At 41.8% G+C, this 16203-nt stretch overlaps 1 protein-coding gene across 2 annotated transcripts in view; it reads right to left on the reverse strand.

The window, feature by feature from the left end:
- sf3b1 (splicing factor 3b, subunit 1) overlaps positions 1 to 16203 on the reverse strand; it is a 62379-nt gene that overhangs the window by 15485 nt on the left and 30691 nt on the right. For both annotated transcript variants that reach the window (XM_043692918.1, XM_043692919.1), the window contains 2 exons: positions 15425 to 15571; positions 6329 to 6454 (listed from right to left, as the gene is read on the reverse strand). In XM_043692918.1, the coding sequence (XP_043548853.1) occupies positions 6329 to 6454; positions 15425 to 15571 (273 nt within the window). The remainder of the gene's footprint in view (positions 1 to 6328; positions 6455 to 15424; positions 15572 to 16203) is intronic.

Here is a 16203-nt window from a genome sequence, read left to right on the forward strand (position 1 = left end):
TGCCCTGTGTCTGCAGTAAAGGACTTGGAAGGAAGAAAACTGGTGATCAGAAGAACCCAGAATAAGCAAAAAGGACAACATTTGAATCTCGTGGATTGGTGCTATTAAAGTAAATTGTCCTTTTTTCCCTCTCTATCCATGGCATCTACATATTTTAGTTTCATCTATCTGAACGTGTGTCAGAGGTTGGGAAAAGATAAAGTTTAAGTTAGAGAATTAAATTTGGGAAAAATAGTAGCTCCTTGTTCAGTGCAGATACCTGAACAATGGTTTCTGTTATACCAAGTCTATTAGGCAGGAAATTTTGATTAAATCTATATTTTTGTGATGAACCGGGAAGTAGCAGGGCTTGTGTCTCAGCACATTTTTCCAAGTAGATCTTGATATTATCTGTGCTTGGAGAAACAAATTAATGATGGAGAGTCAGCATGGATTTGTTATGGAATCTTAGCATTTGAGAAATTGTTGTGGTAGACAGGAGAGTTGAAGAGTGTGATGCACAGGTTCTGGCCTGTATGGACTTAAGGAAGGTTTTGAAACGATCCTCACGGCAGACTGTTCAAAGAAAGTAAAATCCCCATACAGATGTTTCCGTGCAAGTCTATTCCCAGTGGAGTTCCATCGGACTCAGCTTTGCGACCGTTGCTGTTTCACATTAATTAAATGGACTTAAATGTAGGAATAGGAGCAAAATGCTTGCAGCTGACATGAGAACTGGTAGGGTGGTAAGCAGAGAGGATAGTGATAAATAGCAGAAGGAGATCAACAGACTGGTCAGGTGGACAGAGCAGTAGAAAATGGAATTTAACCCAGAAGTGAGAGAGATAATGCACTTGGGGGAAGGCTAACGATAGAAGAGATTACACTCTGAATAGTAGGACCATGCAAAGTACTAAGATCATAGCAGCCTTGGTGCTCATATCCACAGACCCCTGTAGGTAGCAGGGAAAGTAGAAAAGACAGCATAGGGAATGTTTGTTTTTATTAACCAAGGCACAGAATACAGGAATAGGGAAGTTATGTTGCAACTGTATAAAACACTGGTTAGGTCACAACTGGACTACTGCATGCAGTTTGTTACCACATTATAGGAAGGATGTTATTGCAGGGTGCAGAGGAGATTTAACAGGAAGCTGTCTCAGTTGGAGAGTCTGAGCTAAGAAGAGGGATTGGATAGGCTGGAGTTATTTTTCTTGCAGCAGCAAAGGTTGAGAGGGTAACTAATAGGAGATGTGTAAAAGATTATGAGGGGCACAGATAGGGCTGATAAGAAGGCATACTTTCCATCAGTGGAGGAGTCAGTGACCAAGGCCATAGATTTATGGTAAGAGAGAGAAGGCTAACAGTAGAATTGAGGAGACTTTTTTCACTCAGATGGAAATCTCAAACTCAAACATGTAAGCAATATTAAAATATTCACTTATGTTGCTACAGCCTCCAGAGCTGTGGGCTAAGAACTCAAAAATGGGATTAGTGTAGCCAGATCGTTGTTGACTAGCATGGGCATGATGGGTTGAATGGACTCCTTTTGTACTGTAAACATCTTTGAGGTCAGTTTAGGAGTCAAATATTACCCTTTCAAGAGATCAAAATACAGAGGAAAAAAAATAATACTTTATTTGTATATGGTTTTGGTCAGTGCCCAAGGGAACATAATACTCAGTTCTGGGTACTATACCTCAGACAGTTATTTTAACTTCGAAGGACGTACAATTCAGGTTCATCAATATTCGACTGGGGGTAACGAAAGCTAAATTATGGAGATAAATTGCTTGTATTCTAAAATTTACCAACAAAAAACAATGAACTAAACACTTTGGAAATCTGAAATTCCTTCTTTTAAGGATGTAAATGATGGATCATCTAATATTTAAAAGAATCTAAAATAAAACTGAAACAGACTTTATCAAGACAAGACGTCATGGGATATGTGGAAAAGTTCATCACAGTTCACCCATATTCTACTGTATGGCCTATTTTGTTCCTATAGCCTGATGGTCGAAGTCAACACAGAATTTGGAGATTACAAATAAAAACACTTTTTAAAATTTCCCTTTGCCTTCTTTTTCTACATCACAATCCACAATCTGTAAACCAAGAATACATTTCAGACTTCTGGCAACAAACTGTGACCCTGTTGCAATGCTTTTTCATAACTTGCAGAGCACATGGCATGACAATATCACAATCATTGTTAATGTCTCCAAGTCCCAGAAATTAAATTTACAATCTAACAGTCACTGACAGCTGTTGTGATTTAAAGCTGTGATTTTTAGGTCACCAGTCTTTGGATTTTTACAAGGTCATTATTTTTACTTTTTTCTCCTTTCTGTCAATACTCTCCATCCCACAAGTACTGTCTCTTTGCTGAACGACTGTTTAACTGTCCTAAGGTATTTCAAAGACAACAGTGATGAAGGAGGCAGAGCAGTACACGTCTAAATGAATTTCACCAAACTATTTTACGAGGTTCAGCATGGTAGACTGGTTACTAAGATTAGATCACATGGGATCCGGGGGAGGTAGCCAATTGGATAGAAAGTTGGCTTAAAGATAGGAGACAGAGTGGTGGTACAGATTTACTTTTCGGACTGGAGGCCTGTGACCAGTAGAGTGCCTCAGGGATTGGTGCTAGGTCCATTACTTTCCATGATTTATCTAAATGATTTGGATGTGAATATAGGTGGCATGGTTAGCAAGTTTGCAAATGACACCAAAATTGGTGACATAGTGCACAGTGAAGATTATATCAAAGTACAACGGGACCTTGATCAGATGGGACAATGGGCTGAGGAGTGGAAGATTGAGTTTAATCTGGATAAAAATGAGGTGCTACAATTTGGTAAGGCAAGCCAGGACAGGACTTGTACTGTTAATGGTAGGGTCCTGGTAAGTGCTGCCAAACAAACAGACTAAGGGGTGCAGATGCATGATTCTTGGAAAGTGAGGTCGCGGGTAGACAGGACGCAGAGGTTTGGCACGCTTACCTTCATTAGTCACAAAACTGAGTATAGGAGTTGGAGCTTATTGTTGTGGCTGTACTGGACATTAGTAAGACCACTTTTGGAATACTTTGCACAATTGACTGCCCTTCTATAAGAAGGATGTCGTTATGCTCGAGAGGGTGCTGAAAAGATTTACAAGGATGTTAATAGGATTTGGGGGGGTTGACCTATTAGGACAAGCGGAGGCTCTTTTTCCCGGAAGCATGGGAGGCTGAGGGGTGACCTTACCGAGGTTTACAAAATCCATGAGGGGTATGGATAGGGTGAATAGCCAAGGTTTTCCCCACTGAGGGTGGATGGGAGGGACGATATCCAAAAGCTTGACGGCATGGGTTTAAGGGGAGAGGGGAAAAATTTAAGAAGGACCCAAGGAGTCACTTTTCCCATGCAGAGGGTAGTGTGTGTATGGAATGAGTTGCCATAAGCAGTAGTGGTGGAAACAAGTACAATTACACTTTTAAAAAGGCACTTGGATACACATATGAGTAGGAAGGGGGTTTGGAGGCCAATAGTTGGCAAATGGGACTAGGTCTGGTTGGTGTGGATGAATTGAACCAAAAGGGTCTGTTTCTATGCTTACGAATCTATGACTCGGTGTTAAAAATCAATATGAATACAGACAGCATCACCATCAAGCTAAACAAAATTGCCACTAACTTGACTCATGCACAACTAGTTCAAGGAAGGGAATGGAGCACCCCTCACCCACCTAAAACTTCCATCTATCTTAACATGCCCACTGCTGTTCAGACTTGTCAGCAAACTCACCACAGACTAAGTCATGAAGTTGGGACCCCACTAATCCATGTGATTCAGCTACTCATACCTACCGAGATGACTAATTTTAAGTGATTTTCATCCAATCCACTTAGGACAAGAGTGGCTGACTTTGATAGCTGGCAATTTTACTTGCCTAACCTACCATCTCCACTCCCAACCACCCATCAATTGAAACACCTAGAATTACATAGAATATATAGCACAGGGAAGGCTATTCAAGTAAACACTTAAGCCTCCTCCCATTTTCCTCATTTAACTCTAGCATAAGTCTCTAATCTGTGTATCCTGATTTACTAACATAGCTTCCCCTTAAACGCAGATACAATTTACATCAGTTCCACATTCTTACTACTTGCTGGGTTTAGATTTTTTAAAAATTCCTCATTTGACTATCATATTTCACTGATTTCTCGATTTGCTCTTCTCCAGAAGGAAAAAACTAGTTATTATTTAAGACCTCAGTTTTCAAGAGCAGAGGTCCAGCCTGTTCATTGTTTCTGTTCTGTGGTAATCCTTTTTAGTCCCCTCACCAGTGCACCAGTGAAGAGAATGGTACACAGATCTCTCCATTTCAAATCTATTCATTCTAAAAATAAAGTATGGTTCTTCCTTTGTTTTTATTAAGGCCCATTGATACTTCTCTCTTCGCTTCTGTAGCACATTTAGATTTTTATTTTCCAAATATTATGACATTTTCGTTATAAAACCAAAATGCAATATCTCACACTTCATCAATGTTGAATTTCATTTGCCAATTGTATGTCCATTCTGCAAGTTTTATTAATATCTTTCTACAATTTATTGCAGCCCTCCTCAGTATCAACTAATCACAAAATCTTTAAATTATTTTAGGGAAATGGAAAATGCATCAACTCTCAGCCAATCTGCTGTCTTTTTCCTAAAACATTGACACTTTTTATTTAAATAAATTTAAATGTAAAATTAATGAATCACCGCTTACATTTCTCAATTGAACCTGTCTCTATCACATTTGCTTTTTTACAAATCACCTATGTCTCTCGATTCTCAATCCCCTTATAACAGGGTAACAGGAAACAGTTTCTCCCCACCTACTCTGTCAATCCCTTCTGATTTTCAAGATTTCAATCAAATCTCCACTCGGTCTTTGTCTCTCCAAGGAAAAGTCCAACTTCTCCAGTCTGCCTTTATAACTAATTTATAACGAATCATACTATGTGTTTGTAGTCTAGGGGCTCTGATCAATTAAACACAAGGCTAGAGAACTAAAATAGACAAGAGAGAGAGCATTACCTTTAGATCTGGTTCTTTAAACTCTGTGGAACCAAAGCAGCTCTCAGTAGTCAAGCTAGCACGGAGGAGACCTCATTTTATGCTCTTTAAACAACAGCAGAATTTCAGCTTCTGAAACCCAGTTTTAATTGACCTCCACATTAACTAGCTACATCTGCTCTGAAAGCCTGTATACTTCTGCTTTATGGCTTAAATAAAATTTAACTTGACTGAACCTCAGTGAGTACAGTCATACATTCATACAGCACAGAAATAGACCCTTCGATTCAACTCATCATGCCAACCAGACATCCAAATCTGACCTAGTCCCATTTGCCAGCACTTAGCCCATATCCCGCCAAACCTTTCCTATTCATTTACCCATCCAGATGCCTCTTAAATGCCTCCACCATTTCCTCGTTCCATACGGGCACCATCTCATGGTTTTTGTAGCACTAGCAATACCCTCCAAGAATATTCGTCCCTTGCCAATTCGTATGGAACCCACCCCTCTCCATACAGGTCATTTCTACCCTGAAGAAATCCCTATGGTCCAAAAATGTGAATCCTTGCCTCTGCTCCAGCTCCTCAGCCACGCATTCATCTACTCTATCCTCCTATTCCTACACTAACTAGCATGTGGCACTGCAGTTCAGATATTACAACTCTCAAGAACCTACTTTTCAATCTTTAGCCTAGTTTCTCATATTCTCTTTGCAGAACTTCATCTCTATCCCTACCTATGTTGATGGTATCAATGTGAACAATCTCCTCCTGCTGGTCACTCTCTTTCAGAATATTCTGTACCCTTTCAGAGACATCCTTGACCCTGGCACTTGGGAGGCAAAACACCATTCTGATATCTTACAGATGACCGCAGAAATATGTTTGTCTGTGCCCCAGACTATACAGTCCCCTATTTCAAGCTATCACTTGGAACCTGACATACCCATCTTTATAGTTGAGCCAGTCACGGTAGCAGAAACCTAGCTGTCAGTGCTATACTCCCCCAGAGGTTAAACCCTCTCCGCCACAGTATCCAAAACGGCATGCCTGTTTGAGGCACAAGAGACTCATGCGCCACCTAGCTACCTCTCTTACTATTCCTAGTGGTCAACCAGCTACTTGACTCTATCCAAGGTGTCTTCACCTTGGTTAAAATTTAGCTAATTGCAAAGTTAAGAAAAATCTCTATACTTTAGATATGTATCAACTCTTAAAATAGTTTTAATTGAATTTATTTCCTTCACTGCATTCAACATCTGCACCAAAATAAAAAAAATTTTTCTTACCTGTCTGTAGTTCCTTCTGTCCAATGCCATTCGATGTTGCCAAAAGTGCTTGAAGAACGGGGGAAGGATTTCAGTCTTGATGTAGTTGGCTTCCACACCATCTGTTCCACAACACTGTTTCACCACCTACAAATAATGTGCACCAATTATTATCCAAATTAATTTTAGTTCTTCACAACTGGTGCACTATTATAAATTATTTAAACCAATGTCATAGAATCATAGAGATGTACAGCACTGAAACAGACCCTTCGGTCCAACTCATCCATGCCAACCAGATATCCTAACCTAATCTAGTGCCATTTGCCAGAACCTGACCCGTATTTCTCTAAATCCTTCCTATTCATATACCCATCCAGATGCCTTTTAAATGCTGCAACTGTACCAGCCTCCACCACTTCCTCTGGCAGCTCATTCCACACATGCACTGCCTTTTGTTTGAAAAGTTTGCCCCTTAGGGCCCTTTTAAATCTTTCCCCTCTCACCCTACACCTATGCCTCTAGCTCTGGCCTTCCCCACCCCAGTGAAAAGACCTTGTCTATTTACCTTCGCCATGCCCCTCATGGTTTTATAAACCCCTATAAGGTCACCTATCAGCCTTTGACACCCCAGGGAAAAGAGCCTGCTAGCTCAAACCCTTTAACCCTGGAAACATTCTTGTAAATCTTTTCTGAACCTTTTCAAGTTTCAAAACATCCTGATAGGGGAGAGACCAGAATTGCACACAATATTCCAGAAGTGGTCTAACTAAAGTCCAGTACAGCCACAACATGACCTCCCAACTCCTATACTCAATGCATTGACCTATAAAGGAAAGCATGCCAAATGCTTTCTTCACTATCCTATCAATCTGTATCTCCACTTTCAAGGAACTATGAACCTGCACTCCAAGGGTCTCCTTGCACAGCAAAACTGCCCTGGACCTTACCATTAAGTGCATAAGTCCTGCCTGACTTGCCTTTCCAAAATGCAGCACTTCATGTTTATCTAAATTAAACTCCATCTGCTACTCCTTGGCCCATCTGATCAAGATCCCGTTGTAATCTGAGGTAACCTTCTTTGTTGTCCACTACACCTCCAATCTTGGTGCCTTCTGCAAAATTACTAACTATACCTATGTTAATATCCAAATTATTTAAATAAATGATGAGAAGTAGTGGACCCAGCACCGAACCTTGTGGCACACCACTAGTCACAGGCATCCAGTCTGAAAAGCAACCTCCACCACCACCTTCTGTCTTTTACCTTTGAGCCAGTTCTGTATCCAAATGGCTAGTTCTCACTGTATTCTGTGTGATCTAACCTTGCTAACTGGTCTACCATGAGGAACCTTGTTGAATGCCTTACTGCTCAAGATATGTCCCAGGCTCTTTAATGAGGTTAGGAAAAGGCATGTTCCTTGCTCATTGCACAGTTTCAGTTCCATTCACAACTCAAATCCAACTCTCCGCAACAGCATCACATCATGCTGGCTCAGGGTTGCACCAAAACGCAGTTCCACTTCATCTTCCAGCTTAATTCTGTGCAAATGAGAAACTTTTTCTTTTCCTTTCAGGCATCAGGACCACAGGGTGCAACAACTCAGAGATATCCAGGGCCCTTTGGAACCTTCCTCCCCTACTCTTCCCTCTGACTCCATCCCTTCCTCCAACCCCACCTCCAGTTGGGTATTCACCATCCGTCCTAACCTTGCGCTCTCCAATGTTGCATTTTCTGTACTCAGCAAAGGTCTCCGCTTTATCCCTCTACTCCCCACCTTAATGAATTTTGGGCACAACATGACATCAAACTCTTCTTCCGGCATCTTTGCCTCCTTACCCATTTCTTTCAAAAAAAAGAGTCCTTTCCCATCCCAGACATTTTCTCAAGCTCCAACTCTCCCTCCACATGGACACTGCACCCCGCCCCCTCCACCCCAACCTCTGGCCTTTACCTGCACTCAATCTGTTCATTGAGAACGTGATATTGGCTGCCTCAATTTCTCTGCCTCCTCACCCTATCCAACCTATCTCCCTCCGAACTGATTGTACTCTGCGCTTAGATCCAACCCTGACTTTGTTGTTAAGCCTGCTAATAAGGGTGGTGCTGTTGTAGTCTGGCATACTGACCTCTACACTGCAGAGGCTGAGCACCGACTCTTAGATACCTCTTGTCTTTCCCGAGACCATGACCCCAGTATGGTACATCAGGCCATCATATCAACTACAGTCACTGATTTAATTTTATCTAGTGATCTCTCCTCCAAGTTGATAGACCCCCAAGCCCTGCACAGCTCTCTTCTACCTCCTTCCGAAAATCCACAAACAGGACTGCCCAGACAGACACTGAAACAGCTGGCTCCTGCCCCACAGAACTCATCTCTTCGTACCTTGACTCAGTCTTTTCTCTCCCGGTCCAGTTGCTGCGCTGCTCACATACATCTGTGATACTTCTAACACTTTACGGAATTTCCAGTTTGCAGGCTCCAGCCGCTTCCTCTTTCCCATGGATGTACAAACCCTTTACGTGTCCATCCCTCAGCAGGATGGTCTCGGGGTACTCCACTTGTTCTTGGAGCAAAAGCCTGAACCGTCCGCAACCACCACCACCCTCCTCTGCTTTGCCAAGCTCGTTCTACCCTCAATAACTTCTCTTCTAACTCCTCTCATTTTCTTCAGGTCAGAAGTGTGGCCGTGGGTAACCTGCATGGGTCAGAGTTATGTCTGTTTCTTCATGGGGTTTGTGGAACATTCCTTGTTCCAGTCCTAATCCAGCCCCCATCCACAATTCTCTCTCTGATATATCAATGATATCATCAGTGCTCTCATGTGGAATTGGAAAAGTTAATCCATTCCGCTTCCAGTTTCCACCCCACCCTCACTTTCACCTGGTCTATCTCTGTCTCCTCCCTTCCTCGACATTTCTATTTTCAATTCTGGGGATTGTCTGGCCACTAATATCCACTATAAACTCACTGACTCTCACAGCTACCTGGACTATACATCCTCGCACCCTGCTTCCTGTATAGATTCCAGTCCATTCTCCCAGTTTCTCTGACTCTGTTGCATATGTTCTGATGAGGCCAACTTCTACAAGAGAGCCTCCACCTTCTTCCCCAACTGAGGAGTCCCCAGCACTGTTGTCGACAGGTCCCCCAACCAGGTCCGACCCATTTCCCACACATGCGCCCTCACCCCTCTTCCCTCCAGCTACTGCAATAGGGTTCCCCTTATCTGTACCTACCATCCCACCAGCAGCCACATTCAGAAGATCATCAGCCCCCATTAATACCGCCTCCAGCAAGATGCCCACCAGACATACATTCCCCTTCCCTTTGTCCGCCTTCCGCAGGGACCGTTCCCTCCGGAACAACCAGTTCACTCTTTCTTTACTCCCAACAATCCCCCACTGCACCTTCCCCTGCAACTGAAGGTATAATACCTGTCCATTTACGTCCTCCCTCCTCAGTATCCAACAGCCCAAACATACCTTCCAGGTGAAGCAGTCCTTTACCTGTACTTTTCACAATATAGTTTCCTCTACATTGGGAAGTGAAGCGTAGACTGGGTGACCACTTTGCAGAGCATCTACATTCTGCTCGCAAAGACCTTGACTTCCAGTTGCCTGCCACTTTTAACACATCACCCTGTTCCCTGGTCAACATCCATCTCAGGTTTGTTGCAGTATTCCACCAAACCTCAGCGTAACAACACATTTTCCACTTGAACCCTCTGGACTCAACATCAAATTCAATAATTTTAGGGCCTGATCTCTCCCATGTCCTAGACCCCCTACCGCACACACCAGACCTTGTAATCACATAGTCTGCCATTACACACTACCTATTGTTGGCCACCAAGAGTCTCTATTAACAGCTATGTATCGTCCCAGCCAGATCATATCGACTCCTTTGTCTTTCCAACTGTTCTTCTCTCTCTTTGGGCTCTATTAACACCTACTGTTTACTCCTTAACCCCTCCCTCCCCATCCTATCTTCTGCACATATACCAACAATTTCCTGGCTATCAGCAGTTCTGAGGAAGGGTCACCAGACCCGAAACATTAACTCTGATTTCTTTTCACAGACGCTGCCAGACCTGCTGCGCCTTTCTAGCAACTTCTGTTTTTGTTTCACAATTCAATAAAGACTTGTTTCAAATAGTATATTTCATAATCACTGCAAATTGGAGATGTTTTACACCAATTAAACCATAACCACTGTTAGAATACATAGAGATGTACAGCACAGAAACAGACCCTGCGGTCCAACTCGTCCATGCTGACCAGATATCCCAACCTAATCTAGACCCGGATGCAAGTTTGCTCTGAGCTGGAAGGTTTGTTTTCAGACATTTCGTTACCATGAGGTAACATCATCAGTGAGCAAGTGCAAACTCCTGGTAAGCGTACGTGATAATCTTCAGATAATCCATTACAATGATATTGATTGGGAGTTGAATACTGGCCAGGCCACCAGCAACATTTCTGTTCAGTGTTCTCTGTAAGCTGTGCAGCCATTCTGAAGTTCCATGCATGCCAATTTTGTGCCAACATAGTCACTTCTTGTTTCAGATGCTGCTGCTATGTTCAAACTGCGGAAGTCCATGCACCGAGAAAGGAATGAGTTTTACATCTAAGCTTCTACGAAGTAATGTAATGGATTTTTTTACATCCAATTAAGCTATCAGATTGGACTTCAGATTAATATCTCACCTAAAAGATGACAGCACTGCAGTGGAGTGTCAGTCTTGATTTTTGTACTCAGGGCTTGGGTTAGAACTTCAACCCAGAACATTGTGACACAGAGGTTGGAGTACTATCAATGAGTACCAGCCAACAGCTAAGTAGGGCTCGCTAGTGTTTCTATTTATTTATTTATTCATTCACTATGGTTTTCTGCCATTTTGTTCTCTCTGCTAAGCTGCAAGAACCTTGTGTTAATATTTGCACAAACAATGCATGACAGTCAACTGATGTAAAGATGATAGGGCCACTTTAAGACACACTGCAGAATGGCTTTATGAGTGTCCAAGAAAAGAACAGAAATGGTGTAAGTTGGGAGGGGAGACCATCTTGGGTCCCAGTTCTTCACAACCCCAACACCAGGCACCTGTAAAAGTTAAAGAAAGGCTATTCGACCTTACCTTTCCTTACATGCCTATTCTGCCACTCCAGGAATTGGTCTGGTGAGCCTTCACCATACCATCTCTCTGAAAAGTACATTATTGCAGATCCTATCCATTCTCTAATCTGGAGTGTGACACAGAATAGTACCAGAGTTCAGCACTTGAGGCAGTTAAGTGGAGGAATGAGAAGAGTTGTTTAGTTGCTTTTGCCTCTAAGTTTTTCAACCTCCAGGAATTGATTCTTGCTTTGCTACAAAAAAAAAGCTGGTTAATTGATGAGCATCTGGTAAGTGATTAGGGTTCACTATTCCCGAGGGTCAAAATAGTACATAATGAGAGTGAGCTAAATGGGAAAGGATAAGAGAACTGAGTTGGAGTCGCATTTGTGGCAAGACAAGCAGCAAAGTGATGCTATGAAACACAAGGTGATGGAAGTGTAGGAAAGCAGCTGATTGATGAATATTTCTCATTTTTGAAGGTAATGTATTTAATTTGCATTTAAGTCTAAGTTCTTCTTACAAACAGCTTGTTAATTGTAAGATTGACACTAGTGTGAAAAAAGTTACAATAAAGTGCAACAAACAGAAAATTCTTGAAGTGTAAACAGCATGCCTACTAGGGTAAGTCATTGGTGAAATAAATAAAATAGTGATGGCAAGACGGGGGTAATGTGTTGTTCCTGCAGCATATAGGAGCTGCTGGATACCAAGGTGATATTAAGTGAACCTATCTGTAGCATTTGCAGTTTAACTCAGAGTTGATAAGCTGGAGTCTAAGCCATAGTCATCTTGCCAAATCAGGGAGCTGGAAAGTTACCTGCATACTTTGCTTCAAAGACTGTCATACCCTCCGATTAAATCATACAAATTTGACCTGTAATCAGGTCAGTATTTACGAGGGAGAAGGATATAGAAGCAAGAGAACTTGGCAAAATAAAATAAAATCTTGGAAAATGTCCATATTACAGAGGTGGTGATGCCAGACTTGTTAGAACACATTAGGATGGCTAAATCCCCAGGAACTGATTAGGTACATCTTGAATTTTGTGGGAAGCTAGGGAAGTGTTTGCTGGGCACCTTGCTGATATATTTGAGGTAACTGCCAGAAGACTGGAGCCATTATTTAAAAAAGGTGGTAAGGAAAAACCAGGGAACTACAGAGCAGTGTTGTCAGCAGTGGTTAAATTGTTGGAGGGGATTCTGAGGGACAGGATTTACATGTATTTGGAACGGCAAGGGCAGATTAGGGATAGTCAGCATGACTTTCTGTTTGGGAAATCATGTCTCACTAACTTGATCTGAGCTTTTCAAAGAGGTGACAAAGAAAATTGAAGGCAGTGCAGTGAAAGTTGTCTATATGGCCTTCAGTAAGAAGTTCAACAAGGTTCCACATGGTAGACTGGTGAGCAAAGTTAGATCACATGGAATCTGGGAGAGCTAGCTACTCAGATAGAAAATTGGCGAAGGGAGAAGATGGAGGTTGGAGGAGGAACATTGTTTGTCAGATTGCAGGCCTGTGTCTAGCAGTGCCCTGCAGGGATCAGTGCTGGGTCCACTGTTTCATCATTTAAATACATGATTTGGATGTGAATGTAGGAGGAAAAATTAGTAAGTGTGCAGATGACACCAAATTGGAAGCATGGTGGACAGCAAAGAAGGTTATTTCAGGAGTGGCAGATAGAGTTTAATTTAGATAAATGTGAGGTATTGCATTTTGGTTGGGCAAATCAGACAGGACTTATACACTTAAAGGTAGGGTCCTGGGGAGTGTTGCTGACCAAGCAGCCTTTGGGTGCAGGTTCATAGTTCCTTGAAGGTCAAAGGCCAACATGGTAATGAAGAAGGCATACAGTACACTTATCTTTATTGGTCAGTGCACTGAGTATAGTAATCAGGATGTCATGTTTCAGCTGTACAGTACAGTTAGGCCACTTTTGGAATCCTGCATTTAGTCTGGTCCCCCGGTACAGAAAAGATGCTGTGGAGCTTGAAAGGGTTCAGAAAAGACTCACAAGAACATTGCCAGGACGAGAGGCTGAATAGGCTGGGGTTGTTTTCCCTGGAGTATCAGAGGCTGACGGGTGACCTTATAAAGGTTTGTAAAATCATGAGAGGCATGGACAGAGTAAATAGGCAAGGTCTTTTCCCTGCGGTGGGCGAGTCCAAAACTTGAAGGCATAGATTAAGGGTGAGAGGGGAAAGATATGAAAGAGAACTAAGGGGCAACTTTTTCATGCACAGAGTGGTACTTGTATGGAATGAGCTGCCAGAGGAAGTGGTGGTGCTGATACAATCACAACATTTAAAAGGCATCCAGATAGATACATAAATAGGAAGGGTTAGAGGGACATAGTACAAATACTGGAAAATGGACTAGATTAATTTAGGATATATCTGGCTGACATAAACAAGTTGGACCGAAGGGTCTGTATCTGTGCTATACAACTCTATGTCACTAGGAGGGCGAGACTTCAGGTGAGACAGATATGGGGTTCATGTGGTAATGCTCGCCAAGCCTCAGTCTGCAAGACTGTCCAGCCATTATGAGGTTCTTGCAAGCTTTATAGATGAGAAGAGAGATTGCAGAGAGGATGCAAGTAGTGGTAAGGGACTGTATAATCAGGGGGAATAGATGCCATTCTCTGCAGTTGTGAATGCCAGTCCTGAAGGGTCCATTATTATAGAGTTGTAGTTAGACCAAGAACATTGGTAGGACTAGAAAGGAGATACTCCTGAAAGAATTTTAACAGGAGCCAAATTAAAAACCAATACTTCCAAGTGAGTACTACCTGACCAATGAGTAAACTGACATAGGCAACTAAAGTCAATAAGTTAGATACATGGCTCAAACACTGGTGTGTGAGGAATGGGTTTTCAGTTCATGAGGCATAGACACAAGTACTGGGGTACAATGGAACTGTTCTAGTGGGATGGACCTAACTTGAACTGTGTTGGGACCTGGCAAAATTAAATAATCAGGACTAAAGAAAGGGTTTTAAACAAGCGAAAGGATACGGCAGAGTTGAAGGCAGCTATTTAGATAATGACATCCAGAGTTGGTTAGGAAGGGATTTGTGCATTAACAGGAAACAAAAACAATATTAATGGTTCTTTACTTAAATACATAGTATATATTTAATAAAGTAAAACAAATTAAGGCACAAAGGCATATGGATATGATTGTATAGCTACCACAGAGACACAATGACAAGCTGGGAACTAAAGGATCAGGATAGGTGACTTTTCAAAAAGTCACATAGCATGGTGGGGTAGTTTTATTAGTACAAGATGGAATGAGTACAATATCAAGAAATGATATAATGGGGGAAGATACAAAATAACAATTGGTAGAAAACACTGGTTGAGGGGAATGGGAGGAATCTATAGGTCCCAAACAGTTGGTTAGGATTTAAGCAAAGAAATCAAGCATGACACTCTCAATGGAATCCTGAGGGAGTTGGTGATGCTGTCTTTTAGATTAAACCATAACCCTATCTTATCACACAACTAAAAGTCAAAGATTCCAATGCACTATAATCTAAGATGAGTGACACAAACCTCTTATTTTCTAGCTAATATATACCCTTCAACCAAAATCACAAACTGATTATTTGCGGTTAATGAAAGTTTTCTGTGCACAAATTGACAGTCAAATTTCCCACATTTGCTCAGTCAAAATAGTGCACGATCACATTTTGGCAAGCACTTACCAGACGCATTGCAATAGGTCAAGAAGGCAGCTCACCACTACCATCTTAAGAGCAATCATGGATGTGCAATAAATACTGATCTTGCCAGAGGCACACTCATCCAGAAAATGAATTTAAAAAAATATATATTGCATGGAAATTTCAAAGAATATATCCAAGAGCTGAAAATTGAGAAAGTAAACTAGAAAAAATTACTTCTGATTTAAAATATACAGTCATGGTGAAAGCTGTTAATGAATATATCCTACAAAGTAACCTCAATCATAATTGTGTGAACTTGCCTTGAGCACAATCTTTTTCATTTCTTCATCAGGAGACTGAAACTCTCGGATAAGGATCAACATCACTTCCCGAGTATAGTAATTAGCATATTCAGCATCCATGAGAGGAATAAGATATCCAATAGCCTTTAAGAAGGCGGCCAGACCCTAAAAGACAGCATTTATATTTGGCGATTAGAAACTGGCATAGAAGCACTGACCCAAATCTCTTCTGAGTACAGGTAGCTTTCCTTTAACACCAAAGTTGCGTTCCAGCAAAACCTCACTTTAATAGAACTAATTGGGCTTATGGAAAAAGTGGGGTTGGGGCAGACCAGCAAAAAATATTACTTACGATCATTCAAAAATCACCCAAAAGTCTAATGCAAAGTATTGCACAGCCTGAACGAAGCTTGAAATATTTATTAACAGAAGTAAATTTAACATGGTACATTTAAAAAATGTCACAGAGCTGCTCTCTGCACAGTACCTCTAACAGAACACTACTCTGTCAACAGCTGACATCGGCGTATGCACAGAATATTATGAAGCCCGGAGCTCATATCACGCATGCGCAGAATGGCACGGACACCTTCACTGACATCACATATGCGTAGACACTGGCACACGTGCAGAATGGAGCCTACAACCCGATCCCTGATGGAATCGCACTATTGCCAATGGAGTTAAGCGTTCTCTAAAATACCATTTCCTAATTCTTCAGCGATATGATAGCCAAATTGTGCTGCTGAAACACGCGTAATCACAGAACTACCTATACAAAAGGTGAACTTTTACAT

Source organism: Chiloscyllium plagiosum, chromosome 7, assembly GCF_004010195.1.
Source record: "Chiloscyllium plagiosum isolate BGI_BamShark_2017 chromosome 7, ASM401019v2, whole genome shotgun sequence".
NCBI classification, from domain to species: Eukaryota; Metazoa; Chordata; class Chondrichthyes; order Orectolobiformes; family Hemiscylliidae; genus Chiloscyllium; species Chiloscyllium plagiosum.